The 27,208-nt window shown below is 37.5% G+C and overlaps 1 protein-coding gene across 4 annotated transcripts; it reads right to left on the bottom strand.

Annotated features, from left to right (window-relative positions):
• Positions 1-32: 32 nt before the first annotated feature.
• LOC134823447 (uncharacterized) lies at positions 33-27,208 on the bottom strand. Of its 4 annotated transcripts, XM_063834900.1 has the most exons (15): positions 27,041-27,208; positions 24,816-24,917; positions 19,765-19,905; positions 18,815-18,933; positions 18,632-18,701; positions 18,232-18,285; positions 17,173-17,313; positions 16,821-16,936; positions 16,436-16,520; positions 5,750-5,800; positions 4,703-4,816; positions 4,399-4,428; positions 3,388-3,543; positions 1,701-1,800; positions 33-1,220 (listed from the first exon to the last, which is right to left on the bottom strand). In XM_063834900.1, the coding sequence occupies exons 1-15, from the start codon at positions 27,194-27,196 to the stop codon at positions 1,156-1,158; spliced, it is 1,500 nt and encodes a 499-aa protein (XP_063690970.1). In that variant the 5' UTR covers positions 27,197-27,208; the 3' UTR covers positions 33-1,155. The 4 variants fall into 4 exon arrangements, with proteins under 4 accessions (XP_063690970.1, XP_063690971.1, XP_063690972.1 ...); XM_063834901.1 differs by lacking the exon at positions 4,399-4,428; XM_063834902.1 differs by lacking the exon at positions 18,232-18,285.

Here is a 27,208-nt window from a genome sequence, read left to right as displayed (position 1 = left end):
TTTTAATCAGATAGATAACAATTTATACTTCATTTTTTGTCATAAAATAAATCGTCTTTATTTAACAAATGCATGAAAATGTAAATATTTGATACAATTCTAATTTTTCTGCAAGCTATTATAGTGGTCTTATTATTCTCGTTAAAGAACACTTTTTGTCTGCACAAAATTAAGAGTCGCTCAAACCGTTCATCATGTTTCACAATCAATATCCATGGCACGCAAATCATCATACATTACAAACTCAAAATAGTTATTATGTACAAACAAGTAACAGCTAAACCCTAATCAAAATGTGAATTTCCAAATGTTATATAATCCTTGTTGGATCGCCAATGTTATAGATGCTGAACATTTTGACGCCGAAATCTAAAGAGAAATTGTAATCGTTTCAAATATCGTGTAAATATGCTAGGTTACAGATAAATATTTTAAAACTTTCTCAGGTATATAATTTTAAAGTAATAAGTTAATCTATAAACTTAAATTTATGAGCTATTATAAGGTAAACGAGCGTCTTTGAGGATTAGAAAATACGACATTTTAGTATCCTCCTCCATTTCATCATTCCATATCTCACGACGTTTAATACACCGATATTTAACCTTAAACTTAACTCAAAATTTACACTCTATCCTTCTAACCCTGACACCAACCCAAAATCAAACCTAGTTTAAAATGACAGGGCTGAAATGTCGGGTCCCAAAAATATTACCAGTCAACTCTTTCAGAAATCCTGCCTGAATCGCAGTCACTGCACAATACAGCATTAAATCAGCGTCACAGCCTTCGGTTCATAATAACCGACAATTTTACTGAAAATTCTGCAAACCTAAACAAAAACTGCACCACTGCGAACATCATTGTCGTCACATCGCATTCTCTTTTTGACGTTATCATTATTTCGAATTTCGTAAAATTAAAAACTAAATAAATATATAAAATTTGGTTATATCATTCACATTCAAAAGTCTGACTTGAGTTTGGCATGCTAAGTTTGTGGATTCCAAATCACAACTGTACAAAATGATTGCCTGTCCCATCTGTTGTTCGTCTGTAGTCACGCATAATCAATGACGTCATGTCACATGACACGACGTCGAGCGGGAAATAATGTCACGTTGGTTCACGTGACGTAAAGGTGGTTTCCGGATGTCATTGATCGGAAATGTTGGAGTGCATTTCCCACGCTTCGCCCAAAAGCTTTCCTGAGTCGTCGCCTAAGAATAGAAGACGTTACCAATATATTCTGTAAAGGGCATGTAGCACGCCTTGTCATGTTATTGTTGGTATGTATTGAAGCCGAACAAGTGTTCCATCACGACAAACGCAAACTTGGCAAATAGTTGAGGGGTTAAGTAACCCGGCTCAGGAATTTAAAATTCTCAGTTTTTCGGCTTGTCATAAGAGAATTCCGGCCTAGAATGAAGTTCTAACCCACCGAAAAATATGTTACGTTCGTGCGCGCGTTACACTGAATGTTATTTAGGATCCTTTAGTAGGAAATATTTTACGCGCGTTACATTAAATGCAATGGAGATCGGATTAAAATAAGATTCTGATCATTTTTAAAGCTTTATATTTAAAGCTTTATAGATCATAGTCCATAGATCATAGGTTGGAGCGTTTCATACTTGTTTCGAACAACAATTTGTTTAAGAATAGTCTTTATCCAATAAACTAAAAATACAAGAACTTACCGTAAAGGGAGTCGTTTGACTCCTGATCGAGTGCTGCGTCTGATCCCAGAGTATCTGTACTTGCTATTCTTTTCGCGGCGTGGAGGTCTGGTTTCTGGCCCTGGTGAAGAATTCTGTTAAAAACTCTTGTATAGATAGTCAGCGTGACGTTAACTTCTATAGTTCTACCAAAAAACAAAACGCAATAACTGTATAAGTTTTAAAGGATGTACGTGTATAATGTTCATTGCTAATCAATAAGGGCATTAATTTTATCTACAATTTATCTGGAAATTTTCCACATTATTTGCAACTAAAATTTCATTACACGTCATCCTAACCATGTTCCTCACATCGCTAACACGAAATACCCCATTGTTGGCAAGGAGGCAGCAGAAAATCAAATTCTGGAAACTTAGTGTCCTTGTTCAGGTGGCATATTAGCTACAGCTCCATAAAGTAACCAAACCAATGAGAAACATCATCCTGTGTCACATGATCTTGGACAGCCAATCAGAGTCAGATTTGTGTTTGACGTAAAGACGTAAATGGCTAGTGGAGCAGTTACATGCAATCCAATGGTTCTCGTTGCCAGAAAATTTGGGAAATTTGAGATTACATATTTCAATACTCGACGTGTCATTACCATTGAAGCATTAAAAGCTCTTGGCGTGAATTAAATTCCCAAGAATCTGTAATGATCGACAGCAAGAAGTATGGAATAAGTGACAAAGTGGAAATTATCCCTTTATAAGTTATAAATCCATTATTCTCACTTCAAAATGACAAAATCATGTAATGCATAACAGATCTAGATTTTACTTATCAAAAATATGTAAGTATATAACGTACATTGTACTATACTTATAATATCTAGCTAAACCGCCACTTACAAAAGGATATTTTATCTCGTTTGCTGATAACAAACATTTATCATGTGTTCTCGTAATATTACAATCATATAATATGCAGCTGAGTGCTTGTTAATGACTAAACCTAGCTGATTTGCGTAACGTGCTCACACAATATGTAAAGTCATAATAACATGGTCAAATCTGCAAAATTGGCTGCTTCTTCCATTCCACGCCGGCAAACAACAAGCAATTTTGTGATGGAGGTAGAATTTTAGCAATTCTCGATCTCATGAGAACCACATCAAATTAATATCACCAGCCATGAAATTACTGTACTGATTCTATCTCCTACATTTAAGTAGTCAGTATTTATGTAGAGAGTTGAGGGACATTGTGAGACGACGACAAACAAATTATTGTTCTCAATACCGACACCGTTGCTCTATTATAGTTCTATTATGTACAGAATTAACGTGGCGTTGTGATGATAGTTAAAACACACACACACACACACACACACACACACACACAAACACATCTGGTTTTAACATGACTGACTTTTATTTGGTATCAGGTGTCAGCTATCAATTTTAATAATTGACTGTCAGTAAACATTCCAGAAGTAAATATTCCTGTAGTTCTAAGTTCTAACTATCAAATGCAACCAATAATTACGAAGATGGCATTAAGATTCCTTACTGTTATACAATCGGGAAAATTTCCAGTGTTCCATAATTTGTTGGTGGTTTGATAAGGTCCTGACTCCCTGACACTGACCTACTTATTCTGCAACCACTTATTCTACAACCAGACCTTCGCTCACAAGGCCCCCCTTCTCCTCAACCAATACTCACCCAAGCTGCAGGAAGAGTAATGTCCTCTCCGTCATCAACTGAATCACTTCCGTTCTTCTTAAGGTTCTTGTTGCGCGGGTTAGTCGCCCCCCTCTTGGCAGCGTTGGTCATAGTCTTAGTGCTGACACCGTTAAGTTTCCTCTGCATTGGTCCCTGCTGTGAGAGGAGAGAGTAAGTAACTTGGTATATAATTGTAGAATAAATAAGTGGTGAGTATCGGGCTTTTAGTTTTATGTACTATTAGCGTTACTGAACAGGCGAACAGGTCAGTGTCTTCAAATCAGGCAAATATGTTGCAAATATGTTGCAAATATGTTGCAAATATGTTGCAAGCTCTATAAACTCCACACGGAACAATTGTTTACTTGAATTATAAAAAAACAAAGGGTAGAAAAGCACACTCTGAACACGCAGATATTATGTATTATATCGGTAAAACCCACACTGTAAACATATAATACATTTACTGTTTGGTACGGTGTATAATATCGTGGCTAGTACACTATAATACCCATTAGTGTACTAGAGGTCATAATAATGAGTACAATTATAGTTATTATCGGTACTTAGTGAGTCACGTGGAACAAAATGTGACTGTAAGGGGGGAAGGACTAATAACAGGCGCTTATAAGTCAAGTGGTGCTTTTTCGAGAAACTTATTTTTCTTTTAATAATAAGGTGAGATTAAAGGTGAGATAAAGGCTGTATAGTGTATACTGTATGGTGTATATAGTATGAAAATAGAAAAGGAGGAATGTTGACTCATTAAGAAAATTCCTGATCCTAAGAATAAAAGATAACAGTTCCGCTCCAGACGCTGTTGGCTCAAAGCCTATCGTGAGTTGACAGAACAGAAGACCTAATTTCATAACCCCAGATTAAATATGCTGCTGCCTGCTGTAAGTATTGAAGATAAAAAGAATTGGGATCAAAATCAAAAGTAAAGTTCCCATGCACAATCAAAACACTCTCAATCAAAACACGCGCTCTTTCTCGCACACATATACACACGTTTTGGGACAGTCTCTTAGCTTTCACAGCCTGAAATTCTTGGGTTTAACACACTATTCAGCTTCTCATAACAGGGTTAAATGTTGTAAATATGTTATATATGATAAAACATTGTAAAGGTCGGTAACCGCAGATTATTTTATTTGTTAATTTGGTCAAAACCGATCGCTGCAAATTACAATCCTTTTCAAGAACACGCAATCCTCACTTCCTACTAAAGTTGAGGAAGTCAAGTACCATCAGTATATTTAAAAGACAATATAACATTTTAATATAAAAGAATTAGCATAACAAATGAGTATACCTTCTTCTTTGTGTTGGTCCTAGCAGGAGTAGAAGTAGTCAGTACGTTACCACTACTGTTACTCTTCACCAGAGCAGATGGGGACACGGTCTTGTTTCTCTCCATTACCAGACTCTGCGAGATATACGTTAGGAAACTACAGATCTCATGATAGTTGGAGAGTCTTCTTGTTAAATATTTAGCAAGTTTTCTTGTAACCCAAAGTTGATGATAGTTTTCTAGAGTTTTAGCAAGACGAAAATCCGCCCGAATAAGTCGTCATTATGTCAAGAGGTGAGATGATCTCATTAAATCATCAAGCATGTCGTAATTTGTTTTGACGATTATGACAGATTTATCAAGGTCGTTGATTGGTGAACATGGTGGTTCCAATGTGATTGCAAAACTTTTAACGCTCTAGATCAATTCTCTTCATCTAGCAGCAAAACCATTTCCAGACATTCACGTTTTTTTTAATAAACTGAATGCAAAACATTGCATTTTGGCATGTACGAAAAGATTCATCATGCATACAAGATTCTAAATTTGAAATCAGGCCAAGGACTTGAAACGATTCAAGCATTGAGCAAGCATTTCGCACTATACGCCCTCTACCTTTAGAATTGGAATAATCGCTACATCGCTCAAAACTTCAGGTACTCTGACAAAATTTCTAGCTATGGAATAGCAGCTGCAGTATTCTATAAAAAGACATGTTGTAAGATTGCATTTGTTGTTCAACTTTAATGTAATTGCAAGTCATGCACCTTTGATCCAAAAGGGGCATAATGAAGGTTGTGCAATAAATTTTGCTGCTTTCTCCAAATAACTCAGATTGCTATGGCTTTAAAGTAACTTGAAGACTTTAAATACTTAAAATAATCTGTTTAATCAACACCTTCGTCATTAAATCCAGACATAAACAATCATGACTTCAAATAAACTTGCTAATGAATTCAAGAAATACAAACGGGTGTTCTGACGAAAATACGCATACAAAATTAAATAAAGATTAAATTGTCAGCAATTCTATTAACTCTACTGTTCTGACCACGTGACTGAACTAACCTTGCTCTGCATAGGACTCTTGATATTCTCTCTACTTTTGCTTCGTCCAGTCTGAAACAATTAAAGATGGTTAGATTTAAACTTACTTAACTGTCAAGTCTTGTAGTGCTCACATTTTGCAGTGGGTTTCAGTAAAGATCGATCTCTACTTGTAAATCGTCACTTGATCACCAACCAGTTTCAAGCTTGATAAATCCCATCTGTATTCTATATAATTCTATAATTTACAAGTAGTTATACAGTAAAATACTCCATACTAGAGACTAGAATCTGTGAGGCCGGTGTTTGATGTGGCCGTGACGCGGCATCATGTGGCCGTGACGCGGCATCACTATAATCCTGGTTTCCAATTATCTAATCTGATAAATTTTCAAGAATCAGCAGCTGTTTCTGCACGTGTACAATCACCCAGTAAAATAACGTATAATTTCGAGGGTAAGCTGTGATCTCATCAAGTAAAATGCTAAAAAAGTGGTGCAATATTAACTGCACCCAGCGCGAGCGAGGTTCCAAAATAGTGTCTCTATTCTTTGTTACACTTTTTTCATAAGGATTAGGTAAATATGTATTACCACTTTCTGTGTCAGTTTTTACTAGATTTAGTATTGTGAAAATGATCCTCTCTACATTTTACAATCAAAGTTCTTATTTGCTTCGTGATAAAAAATTATTATGCGTTTATGCTAATTACTACATCATTAAAGTAATCACTACAATTTGTTATTCAGATAAAGTGCCGTAAAACCTGTCAAATTTGTTGAAGATAAACGGGATTTTGTATCCTTAATTTTGTCTACTAAGAAGTACGACCTCATTAAATTTATCTTCGCAGTAGAAGAGAAAATGTCTATCGTAGACTCCGGATCCCTAACAAACCCTGGCACCCTCTCACACACCTCATCACCCGATACAGTCCCCAACCACCCCAACCAGCTCCTCGACCAGATCCTAGGGTCACTCTACATCACCTTCTTCCTTGTGGGCTGCCCTGGTAACCTCATCTCCAGTCTCTACTTCCTGCTCCGCCCTAAAGAGCTCCCCACTCTACTCTACACCCTAACAGCCCTCACTGACACGGCTCTAATCTCACTGAGTGTGTTTGTGGGGGTGTCCTACTTAGCGGGGCGGCACCCCCTTCTCTTCCAACACCCCCTCCTCTGTTCCCTCTGGAGTGTAGTGTTTCACGGGTTACAATACTTCTCCGTGTTTCTAGTAGCTATCCTCAGCCTGACTCGCACCTACAGCCTGTTCTACCCTCTACGTAGACTCAGAAGACGAAGAGTACTGATGGTGGTTGCAGGGTATGGTGTTATCATATCGCTGGTTCAGATAGTACCGGGGTTAGTAGGGTTAACCCACGAAGTGTTCACTAAGGAGGATATGTACTGTTGGAGTGATGCTAGCGATCCTTCCTACACGCCTTCTTACATCCTGGTTCAAGTGTTGGGTTCTCTGTTTCTCTTGCTACCCTTTCCTGCTGTCACGGTCAGCTGTTTGGTCTCTATTTACCTCATTTATACGTCCCTGAAAATGCCAGTTGCTGCTCTCAAACATACGAGGATAAACATCAAACGCGATGCTACCATCACCATCATCATCATGACCTCAGTTTACCTCATTTGCAACCTCCCAATGTTTACCAACATGATGATATGGCTCTACGAAATAGGAGTCTACAAAACTGACTCAGGGCCGTTTTACGATACCAACACTTTTACTCAGTTCTATTTGTGGAATCTAGTGGACGTGTTTTTTGTAGTGCTCAATGGAACTTCCAACTTTGTAATCTATCTAACACGGAAGAAGAGCTTCCGTGTTTGGATTGTGAACACGTTCCTTCACTCCAGGTCAAATTACACATCTCCCTTACCAAACAGGAGTGCTATTAGAAGTAGTAAATCAAGCTGTAGAAGCAGTTCCAGGACCAGCCTAAGAGCTCGTTTGAGAGAAAGTTCCAGAGCTAGTCTCGGGGCTCGCTCCAGGATAAGCTTGAGGGAAGGTTCTAGGGCTAGTATTAGAAACAGTCCCAGGGCACATTTCAGATCAAGCTCTAGGATAAAACTGAGACCTGTGCAAGGAGAACAAGGGGGATCGCCAAGGTTGGAGGAAGCTGGCAGTTTGTTATCAGGAACTAGACTAGAGGAGTAGACTACTCGGTCATGGAGAAAGGAGATAATGACTTGAGCTAGCTCCTAACAGTTATGATGAACACATGCAGATAGCTCGAGAAAATTAGATAATGACTTGGTGATACCGAACTTTAGGTACACTGAGGACTTTGCCCCAAAACAGCAACAAATATTCCAAATATTTTTGTTACCCTTATCACTGGAAATGTCGAAATGATAATTAGGGTTATTACATAAACCTCCATATTCGAAGGACTTCAGTCAATCAACTTCATTGGTCAAATTTCAACTTCGATATTCTATTCAGGCCAAGATTCCATGTTTCGACGAAGGTGAAGGTGTGTTCTTAAATGTCCATTTTATTAAATTACAAGTTAACTTAATCTAATTATATTTCCCAATATCATACAATACTTTATTCATTTCAGATTTCCGGACCACTCACTTAGTAGAGCTCACTTAGTAGAGCTCACTTAGTAGAGCTCACTTAGTAGAGCTCACTTAGTAGAGCTCACTTAGTAGAGCTCACTTAGTAGAGCTCACTTATTAGAGCTCACTTAGTAGAGCTCACTTAGTAGAGCTCACTTAGTAGAGCTCACTTAGTAGAGCTCACTTAGTAGAGCTCACTTAGTAGAGCTCACTTAGTAGAGCTCACTTAGTAGAGCTCACTTAGTAGAGCTCACTTAGTAGAGCTCACTTAGTAGAGCTCACTTAGTAGAGCTCACTTAGTAGAGCTCACTTAGTAGAGCTCACTTAGTAGAGCTCACTTAGCTCTGACACGTAATATTCTAATATTCTAAGCTCGCTTAATTATCGAACCCAATCCTAAATACCCACTACCCAGAGTAAGATGACTTAATACACAGCAGCTGGATCGATAATTCAGGTCGCTGGAGACTGACCACCCAATAACTTGATGAAGTCTAGCACAGTCGGAGGTCACTCTCTGTCAAAGTAGCCATGTTTAATATAAATATGCCAATTTAATATCCTCATAAACTGTCTTATATATTATTATATTATGTGATGTAGGAGACCTCACATAAATGCACGTGACTCACACATGGCATTGTACACAGCACAGAACGTATAGTGGTCCAGTAGACAAATTACTCTCCTCAGACTCATCATATTTGTATCACTCATCATATTTGTATCACTCATCATATTTGTATCACTCATCATATTTGTTTCACTCATCATATTTGTATGGACTCATCATATTTGTATTTTATAATACCTTCCGGGAATTATATCCACTAAAAGTCTCCGACACTGAGAGCTGATAATTTGCCGATATATCCCGCAAGGGAAGCAAAGGTATTATCAGCATAGACCTCAGACTGGCTGGCGGCAAGTTGTAAAACAAATAACACTGGCGTTCTATATATTAGACACTATATTGTATCATGCGCACGTATCGGATTACACCCCTTCGAATTCGGAACCGGAAAATATTATAATACATAACACCTTGGCAATTTCGTGCCCGCGCGTTCCCTCCAGCAAGCTGTCGGGAATTATCGCGCTCAGCACTCATTAGCCAAGGTATTATTATATTACATTACGCATGAAATTCGTTTGCTGATAAGAAAATTTACCATGGTCGACGCCGCGCTCAACTTATTGGATCAGCCAACCACCCACCCATCTCACGAGACGAATCCTTCATCAGATGACAAGGGGCTACCAGGTAGTGACCCACTCACTACCTCTTCAAAGACCTGCCTGGTACCCCCACAACAAGACGGTACGTACGATAAAACTTTTAGGACGGCACTATTATCTCCTAAAACAAGTTTAGAGCTCTTCTCAACCCTGACAGAAGAACAACTTAAACATGAATCGGAATACCATTCAACAATCTGTGGTTTTACAGATCATACAATAGGAGTAGGGATGCTAACTAGGGATAGAAAGGCACATGCCTATGAACATTTAAAGCAACACCTAGAGCAACACCTAACTAGCAATGTAGATGATATTTCTAAAAATTTGCATCAGTTCACTTCCGTAACCTCCCTCATTTCCGAGAAACTTCAAGAAGCAGAAAGCCATCATGCGAGGATTATTGAACAACTAACAGAGTCGATAGCGGCAGCGAAACAGTGTATCACGGACATGTTAGCTTATGAAAGCGCCGCCAACTCTAGAAGAACTCCTCCATCAACCCCACCGCCACCACCAGCACCAGCACAGCTCAACACGGTGACGTTACCAACTATACCAGGTGCTGTTGAACCGTGTGATATAAACTTTGACCATTTAGACCTGGAGACAGTTTGCCACGGAGTACATTTTACTAAGATAGGGCATCGACAGACAGCATTTTTTGGTAGAACAGAGTATCGTTATGGCAGAACAGTACACAAACCACTTGATATTCCCACGAATCACCCACTCCTTGAAATCATAGACTCAATCGCTCATCACACAGAAGACCCAACATTCACCACAGACAACATAACTTGCCTTCTTACTCGTTATGAGAACGGTAAATCTTCAATTCCCATGCACAGTGACAACGAAGCTTGCATCGTCAATCCCAGTAACATAATCACAGTCAGTCTCGGTGCTACCCGAACAATTGACTTCCGCAGCAAAATAGGACCTCTCACGACACAATCCATACACCTCAAACACGGGCAGACTTATTGCATGTCAAGGTCCTCCCAGGATTTTTGGGAACATGGTATTAAAGCAGATCCCACAGCACAAGGCGAGAGACTATCACTAACTTTTCGCAGACTCTCAGCTCCCACCACACCACAGCATATACCACCAATCCGCCAATCTAGTAGACCAGAAACAGACCCGACTCCGATTCCAACGGAACGTGTTCTGCTATTGACGGATTCAATTCATTCAACCACACCCGTCAGCTTGTTTCCTACTCACTTGCCATGCACCAAGGAGACAATGTACAAAATCACTGATCTTCACAAGTTTGAGCACCTATTCCCTCACATGAGTTACGTGGTGATTTCGGCAGGCATCAACGATTTGTCCAGGTATAATCACCGTTCTTACTCGTTGTTTGATGTCGTGGCGAATGATCTGCGTACTTATTGTGAGAGATACCCAAACACCACATTCATCTTTAACTCCATAACACTAACCACTTATCACTGGCTAAATCCAGAAATTCGTAGGTTTAACGAGTCTTTATTTATTTTAACCACGAAGGTTGAAAATCTATTGATGTTTGACTCGCATCAAATATGCTTTGAGCTGGTGAGGAAAAGGTGCACTATACTAGATCCAAATGGGAACGGTATTCATCTAACCTTAGCAGCCAAGAAAGGGATCGTTTCGCGTCTCTTGGACTGCATCATTGAACTGGCCAGGCGAAGACCGACAGTAATCGAAGAGGTGTGGCCTTTAAGGGATGAGTTCCGATCTCTTTTGCCAATGCAGTAGAAATTCTTAAATCAAATTTTTCGTCGCGAATACATAATCGTTTACAACACAATTTTGAACAAATTTAATTTTTCAAAGCTAAACGTATAGTAACGTTCACAGAAAGTACCTAAGTTCAAATTTTTCAAAAAACAGCAAGTCCCTTATCTTCTTTTTTCTTTTCTAATCATAAATTATTTTTTATTGCGATGGCTTATAGACCATGGTAAATGTATCACAGTAAATTTTAAACGGTTTTTTACTCTTTCTTATCTTATCTGAACCGGTTATAAGCAAAATTGCAGATAACAACAACATAAATCCGGACCGAACTAATTTCAACACAACACAAGCGTAGAATTACTGGAGTAAATTCAGTGTATTTATATTTAAATATTTTAACTATTTAATCAATTATTTAACCTTTACAGATTTTGACTGATTTTGGAACTAGGAGTCAAACATAAAACTTAACCCGTTTTCTTGACCCACAGTTCCTGTATAAATCTCTTTAGATCTTTAATTTTATATTGATAATCAGTAATCTATCGTATATCATATAACCAGTAATCTATAGTTATACTTGCAAATTAAAGATGTGCAAAGAGTCTTGTAGATGTAGATTATGTTCTAAAAAATGTTTAGAACGTAAAGATCCGCTAAAATGCAGCCTTTGTAACGGTATTTTTCATCGTAAATGTGCTAATCTTGAACCAAATGACGTAAATCGAATGAAATTAGACAATAGTTTCATAAACTGGTATTGTTTGGCATGTACTACTGACATATTTCCGTTTACTAATACTGATATTACCACTCTAACTAATGAAAATTCGTGTAACACTTACATACCCTGTAGTACAGAAACAAAAGCTAAATCTAAAGTAAGTTTTGCCAGGGTGAGTTGCAAAACTTGTAAAAAGCTAGGAAACAAATCAAAAATGGCGGTTTGCTGGATATGCGACGCTTATTCGCACAATAAATGCTCAGCGGGCGAGTTAGGATGCAAAAGCTGCACACGTGAATTGTTTCCTGGTTTCGAGGTATCACCTAGACAATTATACACCGTACACGGTAATTACGAGAATAGCGCAAAATTTAACCCATACCATAGAAACCATGACTCTAATTATATAGGTAATACTTTTGAAGAAAACAATGACTTAAACTTTAATCCATGGGATAACTGCTCAGATGTACTAAATAGCTGTAAATACTACGAACCACGGCAAATCAACACGAGTAGGCCTTATGAATTTAAAGTTCAATCTCTTAATATTCGATCTTTGAGCAAAGCAATCTCTAATATACGTGATGAAATTGAACAGCACCTAAAATTTGATGTTCTGTGTTTCAACGAAACAAACTGCACGGTTGTAAGTATGGCATTTCAAGGAAAAGAATTAGAGTTAGAAGGCTTTCATCCCCCCTTTATTCAGGCTCCCGCAAGGGACTCTGGTAAGGGCGGTGGTCTAGTAACCTATGTAAACAAGAATCTCTGTGAATTATCTGATGTCACTGCACGATCTGAATTATCTTATAGAGATGATCCAAACGTTGGCGAATTTCAGTTAATAGAGATAGCTCAAAATGGCCACAAAAACGTCATACTATGCAATATGTATCGGTCTCCCAGTGGTAATGTCCCCAGTTACTTAGAAAAATTGGAAAACACCCTAAAAGATTTGGCGCGACATAGCAACAAAAACGTATTATTTCTAGGTGATACCAATATTAATCTATTAGAATACGGCGTAAATGACCATACTACTAAATATGTTGATATTTTTGCAGAGTATGGATTCGCACCAACGATATCACGACCAACTCGTATTACTTGTCACAGTGCTACACTTATTGATCACATTTTCGTAAACCAATGCCATGCTATAACAAAGTCAGGCATTAGAACTGAATCGCTATCTGATCACCTTGCCACATTTACCGGCATACTTCTCGACACTAATAGAATAGGAAATAAATTGAAAAATGAAACTTGTGAATCATCAAACCGAGTAATAAATGAAGAGAAAATCGCTCGTTTTGAGGAGAAAATAGCGTCTATTGATTGGAATTTTTTACACAACGTTGACGGGACAAATACAAAATTTGAAGCTTTTCACACTAAATATGAAGAAGTCTATAATGAGTGTTTTCCAGTTAAAAAGAAAAAATCAAACCACAGAAAAAACTCTAAACCGTGGATATTAGATTGGCTTCAATGTGCATGCAATCGAAAGAACCAACTATATAAATCCTTTGTTAAAGAGCCTACTGAAAAAAATGAAAAAACTTATAAGCATATGAAAAAGTTTGTTGAAAAACAAGTAGATATTGCGAAAAAGAAGTATTACGCATCATATTTTAAAAAGCATGCGAGCAATAGCAAATTACAATGGCAAATGATTAATCAAATATTAAACAAGAAATCAAAAGAAAAAATAAAAATAAGTAAGATTAACTATAAAAATAGAGTTATAACCGACTCACAAGATATAGCTGACAGTTTTAATGATTATTTTACTAATATAGCTGAGAACCTAAAGAGCGAAAACAATCTGGTTCGCGGTGCAGGATCAGTAGGACATTCTCTTCCCCAATCAAGTCGATGTGATTTTGATATGGAGCTGGAGGACTCCTCGCCCTCCGAAATTGCTGAAATCATACATGATCTTAAGAACAAATCGACTTCAGATATGAATATACAGCCTCTTAAAAAGGTTTGCAATGTGCTGTCTCCAGTAGTTAATCACCTGATCTCACACTCCCTTCACGAAGGAGTATTCCCCGAAAAGCTCAAACTTGCTAAGGTTATCCCACTCCATAAAGGAGGATCGCGCAGCGAAATTACAAACTACAGACCAATCTCACTTTTGTCCTGCTTCTCAAAGATATTCGAAAAAATAATGCATGCACGTTTAGTAAAGCACCTAAAATCACGTAATATTCTATATGCGTCGCAATTTGGTTTTAGATCGGGTCACAGTTGTGAACATGCGTTGCTTGAAGCTCAGTTTAACATACATAAAGCTCTAGAAAGGAAGCAAGTGTCAGCATTACTGCTTCTTGACTTCTCCAAGGCGTTTGACCTAGTAGACAGTGAGATACTGCTACATAAGCTGGAGCACTATGGTGTAAGAGGCCTTAGCTTATCCTGGTTTGAGTCTTATCTAACTAACCGGAAACAGTATGTTCACGTCAACGGTTGCAGTTCAGAAAAAATGGGATTGGAACATGGAGTTCCTCAAGGGTCCATTCTTGGTCCTATATTGTTCATTATTTACATAAACGACCTTGCAAATGTAAGCGATATAGCCCATTATATTTTCTTCGCTGATGATGCAAACATCATCGTTTCTGCCGACACGTACACTGAACTGAACATGCGTGCAAACAGAGTATTAAATACTGTACAGACATGGGTTAAAAACAACGGTCTTAAACTCAATATAGGAAAAACTAAATACATGATATTCACTAACAGATTACCAGAGGATATAAATATTAGTATAGAAGGACAGCGACTAGTGAAAAGTGAACATGAACGATTTTTAGGTGTCATTATTGACTCAAAACTTAGCTGGAGCCAGCACATTAAACAGTTAAAGACTAAAATATCCAGAAATGCAGGCGTAATGATGAAACTTAAAAGTTCCATTCCGAATAAAGCTCAAAAAATGCTATACAATAGTTTAATTCAATCTCACCTGTATTACTGCGCTACTGTTTGGGGTACTAAATCTTTAAATTCCATTCAGTCTTTATTCTCTGCTCAAAAGAAAGCTATTCGCGCCACTGATTCAGATTATCATAACTATTTTTACGACAAAGAAAAACGTAAACTACCATCTCACACAAAATCCATCTTCAACAAAATAGGAATTTTGGCTCTTCCTAACCTCATTGCTAAAAGCTGTCTAACTTTGATGCACAAGGTTTATATGGGAGTAGCACCATCGAGTATCTGTAGTATATTTGAAAAATCACCGCTTAGACAAACGGAAAGGAGAAATCCAAAGTATTTTGAAATTAAGTTCAACAGATTACGGATCACCGATTATAGCATCTCTAACGTAGGACCACGATTATATAACAACACGATAAACGAAATAAACAAAATCCTTCCCTTCAACGTACCTAAGTTACAAGATAAGTTTATTAATTCATACAAGGACAACATTGTACGTTACTTACTGGACAAACAAAAACTTGACCTAGAAAACCTTTCGTGGACGGACAAGAACTTTGTCCTTTACAACTTTTAAACAAAATATTAGCAAAATATAACAGCTGTAAGAATCCTAAACGTTAGTGCACTGTGCAGTCAAATAAATGAACTGCGAAAATGCATTTGACAGTCAGTCACTGCAATTTATTCTGCAACTTATTTTTCAATTTTCACTGCCACACTTAGGCTTATCTTGCCTACACATTTAAAAAAAAAACGAAATTCCTTGCGCACCGCGTACTAAAATTACTTGGATTTCTACCGCTTTGATAAATGACTACATGAAGATGGGGAGTTAATATTGTTGATTTATATAATATAGATTATTTATTCTTTAGTGTAGATTAACTTTATTTTTATATATTTTACCAAGTGTGAAGGATCAACCATACGTTATTGATATTTTTGAAATATTTAATGATACATTGATATAATAATAAATGATTGTAATATTTTTATTGAGGCACATGCCACCCCATCGCGGGTTTACTACTACTAGTTAAACCTAACTCCTTGCTATAGCTATAGCCAGTAGGTGAGGCTGGGATTATTTCATCACCTTCACTAAGTTCAGCTCTTATGACGCAATCATTATGACGCAATCATTAAACAACAACGACTAGATCACTTACGTAATCTCCAGTTCTAGAGATATTATATACTTACAGTATTTGTGATTCAATTATTAGATGAGTAGAAACTTTACACACAAAACAAGTCACTGACAATCTGTACAATATTTTGGGAGCCCTTTTTAACCGAGCCGGCTAACTGACTAATGGCTATCAATATCATAAACTTAGTGGTAAATAAATCATCGAGTAGATTTATCGTGTCTTCTTGGCTCGAGTATATTGATAAATGTTAACGGAAATTCGATCAATGCGATAAAAGACAACACTGCGATAAAAGAAAACAATCCATATTTACCACATCGAGGGATCTGTTGCATCTTGGGCTCTGAGGTGATCTGTGAATCTCTATTTTCTGGAACTTCTCTGATATGTGTCTTGGTCTGTTGGAAAATTAATGTCATTGACAAACAGACAGATATACACACATACGGACATACAGACTTACTTACTGACTAAGGCAAAGTCAAATACAACGTGTTGACGCTAGCCTTACCCTTCACTGTCAACTTGACACTTGACAGTATTCCACAACTTACAGAAAGGTCATATTATAATTAACAGATAAATTGGCGGGAAACTTTACTGACTCACATACTGACTCACATACTGACATTTGACAATGTACCGAGCTGAATTAACTTAACAAACTTACTGCTTTACAGACAACATTCTAAACTTACACGGTCTCTGAGTTGATACCAAGGATCTCCTTGTTGTAGAGCTGGATATCTTTGGGTTTATTGTCACTGGACCTCCAGGGAGGTAATTCCTGCTCTCTGTGCTTCATATATCCTAACTGTAAATACAGTAGGTTATTAACCTCGCCTTATTGTATGGGGACATTACACTGTATTCAATTAAATCGGCCTGCCAATTGAAATTTGAATCTAGTAGAGTATTCAGAAATCACATATAAGATTACTAATCAGGTACATACAAAGTAAAGTAAGTTAAACCGATCCCTTGATCACAACTTTCATTAATTGAGTCAGTTCATGGTTCTAGAAAAGAAAGCAAGACGCAAGTACTTACGTTCATGGGTGCAGTCTCGCCCAGTTTGTAAGCTTTAGGTTTGCCGTGTCCTTGTCCCTTGAGACTCTTCTTTCTGGCTCCTCCTCCAGCAGAGGACCTCCTGCCTCCTGACTCCGCTGAGTTGTTCAACATGCCGTCCTCCTGAAACAGTAATCTCTTATTATCACTAGAAAATATTAGATATTTATAGAAACCACTGCACTGGAACGTTCGTCATGATGTATGAGTATACGGTGACTGAGGATTAACTACAAATCAGGATAGCACCGCCGTGACTGCGGGTACGCTGTCGTTATTTGTTCCCACTCTTACAGTCTCCTGTACTAGAAAACTACTTAGTTATCTCTAACTTCGTTAGGCGCCTCGTCGCTCTTTGAGAGGTTTCGAGGAATAGATTACGTATTTTCATAAAAAGCTCCTTGATAAAATAAAGGGTGAGCACCCAACTCCCAAGATGAGATTTGCTCCAGTAATGTTTCAGTCAACTTTGACAGATCATCTTTGGGACGAACATCACCCTGAATACTGTTAAATGACCATATATGGAATAATTACAGAGTTACAGGTCTTTCTATGCTTACTTTCATTACCAAAACATCATAAAGTCATGAAATTTTGCAAAATGTTTTTTGTTATACGCAAAACACACGACCAAATATCGCCACAGATATGCCACATTGCACTTTTTAAAACCCTGGGTGTTCGATTTCAACAAACTGATATTGAGAGGAATTTAAAATCATGTGATATGGATTACGGACATGTGGCTGATAATTTGATTTTAAAATATCTGAGACTTGCTGTTGGAAAGAGGTTCGGTACTCCGTCATTACCCAAAGGTTCATTGAAATCACGCCATTTACTCATTTTATTTCCTCTTTAAAATACCTGATAACCAGATATACACGGAATTTAACTCTTGGAACGAAATATTGATTACATTTGATAACATTTGACATTGATCGAGAATTTGGAACATAGAAGCTTTCTTTTAGAAAGCACACGTAATAATATGGTACAAAGTTTATGGTTGATCAGACAGGACATTGTTAAACTTACTTCTACCACTTCCTCAACAATTAGTTCAAGCTCATCAACAATAAGGTCAAGCTCCTAGAAGAGTTAATGATACAGTGCAAAACAAGTCAAAATTCCCCGTCGTTCTATTCTATGATTTCTACATTATGAACCTATGAACTACCGGCGGCCACATCTCAGCCACAATATTGCCACAAGTTTTAGTAACTAAAATTCCTGCACAGGATAGAGCAGGGTCACTGGGAGAACAGTGGTTTTAAAACCACGAATTTGACCAGTAGCCTTTTTGTCTTTGAAGCCCTAGAGGTCGTCGTATTCTCACGGGAAATACATTAAATTTATCTTTATCATTCATATCATGCAACGATCACAGCCTTTTTTAAGCATGCTAATTGCGTTGACAAGTATTACATCAGCTTACCTCAGTAATATCGAGAGGGGGAGGAGGAGGGGGAGGGTGGAGTAGATCCCATACTTGTTGCTGGTAGAACCTGAACAAAAACAGTGGTGAGGTGTGGTGGATTGTGAAAACCGCAAATTTAACGGATTCTGATAAAATCACAAGATCACTTATTTCTAGATATTTGGTTGGCGAGGAACGTACCGTTTCCAAACAGCACGCTCGTAAGAAGGAATAGGTTTTCCGTAGTCCCAGCCTCGTCTCAGACACTTTGGTTTCCACACTACATCGTGTTCACACAGCCACTTCCAGTGCCAGGACACCTGAAGAGAGATATGTTCGTTAGTAGATATTATCTAGATATATTATCTTGTCAGTAATAATTACTGGGTAAGCAGTAAGCACGAAGTAGGGGCTGGGTAAGGATGAGGTTACGCAGCCTAAATTAAGGTTACGTATGGCCAGGCTAAACTAATGAAGGTCCTGTGTGTAATTAACCGAGAAACCCTATCAAGGATACCCCGCATAAACTCAGTAACTTGCCTGACGATTAAGTGGAGTATTGTAAACCCTTGACACCCACTTAGACCGTCTATAACCAATATTCTCCTACTTACTTACACACAACCACAATGCCAGTAGCATGGTGTGTTGTACTGAGGAAAGGTAAACACACGCTAGTGAGATATTGAGTATTGTTATACCGGACACTAACAACTCGCCAGCCAGTGTCAGCCAGTCATCATCCAGCTAAAACCGGATATTATGTGATACTAATGTCTTATTTTTACAACAGCTGTGCGATTCTAATGTCATTCTTTATTTATATAAATAACAGCTATTTTACGTCATCTGGCCAGATTTGATCAAATGTCCGTGCGAAATCTTAACTACAGCGACCAATGTTTAAATCTACTTTTCATGCACTTGTCAGTATGAACTTTACTATTCAGCACAATATGAATTGAATACGGTCCTAAAATTCGGACCACAAGCACATCATATCGTCATCTGTGCACGCCAGATCTCAAATGAAATGTGCTAAACAAAACCGCGCTACACCACGCCTATTAGTTTTCTGTAATTCGCGGGTGTCATCTATTAGCGTCATTATAGAAACCACGGAATAAAATATTTCCTTGTGTTTGACTTACCAAGCTTGCTTGAGCAAGAGTACGGGGGTCAAGGTATCCCAGTATCTTGAGACTGATGTGTTGGGGCAGTGCTCGTGTAAAATCTTTTGGTTCTTGTGGGACTCGGTCTTTTATCATGTTGTGTACGAAATGTATACTCATCTGGGGGAGGAACGGAAATTAGTCACATTAATCTGTTAATTATTCATTATAATCAGTTAATTAGTCATTATAATCAGTTAATTAGTCATTATAATCAGGTAATTTGTTATCATAATTGGTTGGAACTTTGGAAACAATAGTAATGCAACGACATCCAATGGACACTAAATCATTGTAAGTAACAACTGAGTTACTGCAGTTCTTCCATTACAACGATTAATATGCTCCTTCATGACTCGATATTATGACAAATGAAACCATTCATTATGGGTTTCAATCTGTAAATTTCGTAACCATAAGTTTCACTGGTACACACCACTCAAAATAGACAGTAAGACGGGTACATGGTCATGATAATCTTTAATTAGTGTGATTATTAACCCAGGATTAATTAACATAACCATTATCTATAATATAACTGTCATTTTTTAAAACATTCTGAGAAACCCGGTAACATTATCTCAGTTACCATTCACCGTACCCTGGGAAATCATTCACTTCCAACAACCCCTGATTTAATGTGAACTATGATGACAGATTGTGAGGATTAAGCTGATTTTTTAGTACTTGGCACTATTCCAATTCTCTAAAAGCGAGCTGTCTCTATTCTGGAAACGTGTTTATTTTAATTATTCTTACTCTGACACATGTCACCCACTGTTCGTTTACTGTCACCACACAGATCCCACTCTTACCTTAGAACTGTACATAAGGTACAGGGCCTGTCACACAATGTTCACTCATTCCTCCTAGCTCAGAATATTCTGGCATTATCAAATATTCGCAGGTAGCCTCCAGTATTGAATATAACTGGATTATTTGATTTAGCATAAGGTTTCCAAAAATATGTTCTAGGTAGGTGATCTAATACGCGAAAGCCTATCTTTTGAGGAATCAGCGTCAATCGTTATCATGAACCACGCGAATAACGTCATCGTCAAGTAGGTGTTAACATTGTACATCTTAGATTTAAGCTACGGATAATTTTAATCTCAATATAGAATTCAAGCAATGTAAATCATCAAATCTTATTCTTAATCCTCAGTAATTTAAAATTTTATTACATACTTTCTTACATATTTGCAACGTAATCCAAGAATCAGTAATTCAATACGAGAATGGTGACGTGACGCCGGAAATTGAATATTGGTCCGTGCGAAGAGGAGATGGTTACCAATTAGTAACTAGTAACTAGTAACTAGTAACTAGTAACTAGTAACTAGTAACTAGTAAATAGTAACTAGTAACTAGTAACTAGTAAGTGTAACTTGGTTCAAACATTTAGACTTGAGAACAGAGTGTAATAATTACTGTAATATAGTACCAATATTTCTGCTATTGTAATGAAAACTGTAATAATAATACTGTGAGTTATTTACAGCCCTCCGAGAGTACTTTGTAACTGTGTTTTTAACAAACTGACCTTTTTTTTCTACAAATATAGACATACTTTGCTGCGGTATTTGGAGTACAAATTAGTGAGTTGAAGGAATGTTTATTTCTGCCCGTAGTATGGGTTCGGTTAAAGGACTGTATAACTCGTTACTACTGACTTTTAGCAAAACTGGAGTAGGACTACTAATTGCCGACCCAATCATAATTGAACGTGACAATTTCCGGACTTTTAATACACATTATACCCGGAGAACCGTTCTGACGAAATCTTTCCCGGTAAAAGTTTGAATTTTGTATAGCTAGTATAAAGCTAGTATAGTACAGACTTTGAAGATTGAATGTTCAATGTAAAACAGTGTCACGTTTGTTACAATACAGCTCATTAATAGCGATACTGTCGTAGACACGATGAGTGATATTGGTATAGTACTACTGCTTCCCTCTTTACTCACTAGTGTTACACACAGGGTTCTAAACAGACACCATTATTAGCAGATCTGCTTTTTTTATGCAGAGTAAAAACCTTTCTTATTATCCTGAGGGTTTGGAAGAAGCGATCTTTACACTAAACACTTCCTGTGTCGCTGTATGAAACACCTGGAATCAGGCAGACCCATTTAATGACTACTAGTATGATATAATATATGAAATGGATTGAAATGAAAACGATTAAAATGTAAGTTTCGAAGCATTTGCCGTACTTGATCCTTGATCCTCTATCTCAAAAACTACCTTATTATAATTAGAATTTTCTATCTACATTTCGTGACAGAAAAATGGAGAGAGTTGTCTCCTTTTTTATTGGTTTTGTATTTTTGGCTGACAGAGACCGCCCCGAGAATTGGTGACTTTTGCAGAAGATCTGATTATATTTAACATTTGGTCTCTGTCAGCAGATTGCCCGCATGGGGCAGTTACAATGTGCAAAAGTTGTATTTATACCCACTGTAACTGTAAAATATTTCCTTGTGGATTCCCCATCGACAGGGTACTCACGTGACCTTAACGTACTTTAAAGTGAGCTGCGCATGATATGGTGCAAAGTGTTACAAGGGTGTTAAATTCCAATCGCCTTGTGTCTAACTAATAATTATTACAAAGTCCAACAAGCCAGAAAATTATCACTACATCATTATGGCTCCTCTCGTTTATTCCAAGAATTCGTTCCAAACTGAAACTATAAACTGTAAACTAAAGGAAAATACCAGTGCTGGAAGTTAGAAGCTAAAGATATTCTTGTCTCACATTAAAGTGGTGGAGAGAATTCTCTCCTTGTTTGTTAAATGGTTTTTATATCAGTATTTTCGATAGTACGTCTACTATACTGGATTGTCTGTCTCCAGATTTTTGTTTGTCTCCAGATTTTTGTTTGTCTCCAGATTTTTGTTTGTCTCCAGATTTTTGTTTGTCTCCAGATTTTTGTCTCCAGATGTTTGTTTCTCCGGCCTGGGAGGCCCAGGAGATTATCTCACTCATACTGCCTCGTCCAAGGTATTGGTGATTACCTGGATACCTGGATAGATGGTCAGGTACTTGTATGGTGTACATGATGATGAGATATCTCAGAAGGCGATTACCTTGCTGAGACACTCACTCTGAACAAAAGTTGTATATAATATACCTCGGTTTTTCTCAAATATTTCTTTGTAGGTTGAGTTAGACTTGGTAATTGTATAATAGGCTGAAGGCCGAGTCAAACAGCGTGCGTAATAACATAATTAAGTATGCGAGCCTAGGGTTAAATTTCAATTGTTTCTAAATATCAATTCCATTGGTTCATTGCAATTTGCATGTTCGCCATAAAGTTTCCAATAATGACGTTTTAAATTCTTCAATCGGGACATAACAGATTATATGACAGCAATAATAGTCACGCTGCTCTTAACTACCTACGATTGGAGATGCAAAACTACAGTTCTCCTCGCTAATCTCAGGGATCTTCTCATAATCGTATAAAAATCTCTGGGAAGTGATAAGGACCAGTATTGAAAGTTAGAAGCTGAGTATTTGGTAGCAAGCACAAAAGTGGTGGAGAAAATTCTCTCCTTGTTTGTTTGGTTTGATATTTATACAGTTTAATCGTTCCCGCTGTATTACGTTTACGTCGCTCCTCAACGTTTCGTTGTTTGCTAGCACGACTTGGCGAGTCGGCTAGCTAGCCCTCCAGGAATTCCTGACGGGGTCGTGCATCTCAGAAGGCAATTGCCTTACTGAGACATTCACTCTTAACAAAAGTTGTATATATACCAGGGTAGTTCTCAAAATATTTCATTGTAGGTTGAGTTAATCCCGATAATTGTTTAATGGACTGAAGATTGGGTTCAACTGCGTGCGTAATAACATAATTGGGGAGGAGAGCCGAAAGTATCACTAAATTGCTCATGAGTAGTGAAAAGTCGCTTTTTGGTGTTCGATTACATTGGTTTAGTGGTTCAGTTCACAGTCATAGTTGCGTCTTGATATTAATGATATTTTATGTTGAGTGATCATAGACTGCATAACTAGGTTATTTTCTGTATATAAGTCAATATTGTTTCTAGTTCTTTAAAAGTTATGATACTTCCACTTTCAAAGTCAGTAAAACATCCTTAATACTCTTAAACTTGTATAACCCTTGTACACAGAATGAGATACAGCGCATGTAACTGTTTTATGATGCAAATTAAACGAAACCTTTCATATTGTGATATTTCTTAGTGTGTAGAAGGCGTTTACAGAAGGCAGTTACATCAGCCAACTAACAACTGTGATATTCTAAACGAGATGGTAGTATGTTAAAATAGAGCAGTGTAAGGATAATGGCGTTACAGTTACAAAGCACAAAGGCGGCAAACACAACGTATTGTTAAGTTAAGAAAGTTCTTTACTCTATAATATCAAAATTAGCTGAAGACCAGTGATAAGGTTATTTAGGGGATGTTATCTATCATAAAATATGGATTCATCTGCAGAAAATGTGCTGTTCTATACAGTAGGTATACATCGGCTTTTTCAAACTTGGGAGTAAAACTTCCCGAAAAATAAACAGATTCCCCCCTATTTTATCAATCTTATATTTTTGGTTAACAGAGACCACCCCGACTATGTATTGGTGACTTCTGCGCACGCCACGTGACACATATTTCCAATACTGGCATGAGTCTAAGCAGAACAATCAGTATTCAGTAGATTTCTATTTAAAGAATGTTATAAAGTTAGAAGTAAGGAGGAGAGTATAAAGTTACAAGTTGCCAGCGACTGTTACGGCGTTACACGAATATTTGGTCCAAGTTTAGAATTAGAAGGGACAACTCGTGATGGTAAGAACACGTACATCTCGATGGAAAGTTATTGTGTCAAGATTAAACACAAACAAGGATAATATCATGTTTTGAATTGTGATTTTGCAGAAAACTCTTTTTTGCGGCCTGCTCTAAGCTCTTGTTTAAAATGTCCAACTTTTATTAACTTTTTCAACGAATGAAACTTTCCTGGATCTATACATCTATCAGATTATGAAAGTTTTAAGAACTTACCTTGTTGAACTTCTCCACAAGATGCTCCAGGAACTGTCTTCTCTGTGTGTCAGTCCAGTTCTCAAACCAATGTCCAATCAGAATCTTCCTCTCCTCGAACAGCTGAAATAGAGTTCAGTTTACAACATGAACTAGATTACTTCATGGACTAAAAAATGTTTTAAATTGATTACATGTTGGTATTTACAACAGGAAATTCCAGAATTAGACAAAACACCACATTACATAGCAACATGTCAATCAAATATCTATCATCGTCCTAATTAAGTGGTTCTTTTGTCTCTGAAACTTATTTCCGGAAAAGCAACAAGCGACAAAATGATGTTGCATACTAATTCCAACAAATCGTAACACAGTAATTGGGAAGTTAACCAGTTTCTGGACACAAAAAGTAGGGTGATAAGACTAGGATCCGTCACAACTCATCACTCTACATTACATTAAACGTGCTATAACATACTCCAGCTGATGAAATATTACATTTTTACACGTATTATACTATTATAGCACTTTATTTGGCGAGAATGGCTAGACGACAAAAGTGTCTTATTAAGACATTTAAAGGATTCAATGCAGAATTCTGCCAGACCCTTTGATCTTGTTAAAAAGAGAGCAAATAGTTTAGATCTAACATTCCTAACAAACGAATAATAGATCACCAAGCTGGAGTAAGTTCTACTATGCCTGGTCGTTCAACGTGTAACCTGTTAGTTCCATACTATCTATAATAGTCGTGCTGCAATTAATGCTACAAACCTTCAAAATAGCGATGAGAGCACCAATTGAACAACATCCTCCAATGACAATACGAGATCTTAAAAATCTCATGGAATAAGGAACAGAAAAACTATGCTCAGCAGTGAAATGACGTCAATAAGGTATATATGATCTTGAGGAACCATGCCAGGTTAGATCCTCTTTGGTTTTATTAGTTTTCTCGGAGAGAGTGAATTATAATGTGATGGAACAAGACATAATGTTCGACATAGCAAATGTCGAGGTAAAAATGTCGAGGCACAAAAGGACAATAATATGAACTTAATGTAGTGTGCTGTAAAGAAGTGCGGGGCAACTGAGGGCCCCATTATATCACGGGACCAGGAAAAAGTGTCTATCTTTAGTGTACAGCTCTGTAATACCGAGTGTGTACTGTGTATGATACTTGAGTATACTAGTGAAATTATAGTTTTGTGCTAGTTACCATGGCAACAGTGCTAGTTACCATGGCAACAGTACATCATCACAGATGTTGCTGTTCTCAGTTAGTGCTCTGCAAACTCTGGTAAATTTAGCTAATACATTATGGGGACGATGTGACAGCTACTGGAGCTAATGGTTAATCGCTGTCACGTGTCTAAGCAATATGGTTTAACTTTTTACTATTAACCAAGTTTATTGGCTAAGTTTTTCGCAGAATTTGAACGTAAAACGTCAAACGGGTATGATTTCAGTTCAGGAATATTGTCCATCAGTGTTGTTCCACCAGAGACCATGTACTTAACTCAGTCTCAGTATGACTGGAGAGTAAACGACAACCTTTTCTGTGCCAGTACGTGTTATACTATAGGCTTCTCAAGTGTAGGGTAAGTTTAACATGAACCGTGAATAACCTAGCACGGTGGAATTTCCAGAGCTAGGTTTCCATTAAGATACCTTACTCGCTGGAAACTTGGCTATGATCCAATTTTAAGCTACACTCATCACCTTGGCTTTCATGTACGATTTTATGTATTCCTTTTTTAAATTAAACCAGATAGCTGCACCGGAATGACGTCATGATTGGGTTTAACAATTAGCAACCGGATCGTGATAATTTGACTATTTTTCATAAGACCTCTAACATTGGAGATAATGCAGTTTTAACTTGAATAAAGTTATATGTATAAAGTAGCCCAAGGTCAGAGGAGCTCTTTACAACGCTTTACAACGCAGGCGATGACAGCTACACCCAAACCCGATGACACATTCTTACACTTGGACTGTCAATTTCTCCCTTTTCACTGGATATGACCGGTCATGTGATGTCGAGGAGAGCATCTTATTGGTACACAGTCCATGCTAAGAAATGTAATTCTAGCAACAGCGCTGCTCGCTCAGCGGAGTTGTACGACTTTTTGCTCAAATACCAAGAAATAACTGAGGTTAATCAAAGGACCAATCGGGGAATTGATTGAATGATCAATAACTGATAATTTAAATGAAATTAAAAAAATTAAAATCATTACCTGACTGTTCAGAACACCTCCTTTTTTAGGGGTCCATGCGCTGTGTAAAGTGTTGACCACTGTGGTATCAATTTCATTGCTAGTTCTTCTCTCTCCTTTTATCTTCACTGGCGTTATGCCTTTGACAACTTTTCGAGCAGACTTTGAAAATGACATATTCTAGCAAAT

The sequence above is a fragment of the Bolinopsis microptera genome, chromosome 11, assembly GCF_026151205.1.
Source record: "Bolinopsis microptera isolate Bmic1 chromosome 11, MBARI_Bmic_1.0, whole genome shotgun sequence".
NCBI classification, from domain to species: domain Eukaryota; kingdom Metazoa; phylum Ctenophora; class Tentaculata; order Lobata; family Bolinopsidae; genus Bolinopsis; species Bolinopsis microptera.
This window is presented reverse-complemented; position numbering and strand designations above follow the sequence as displayed.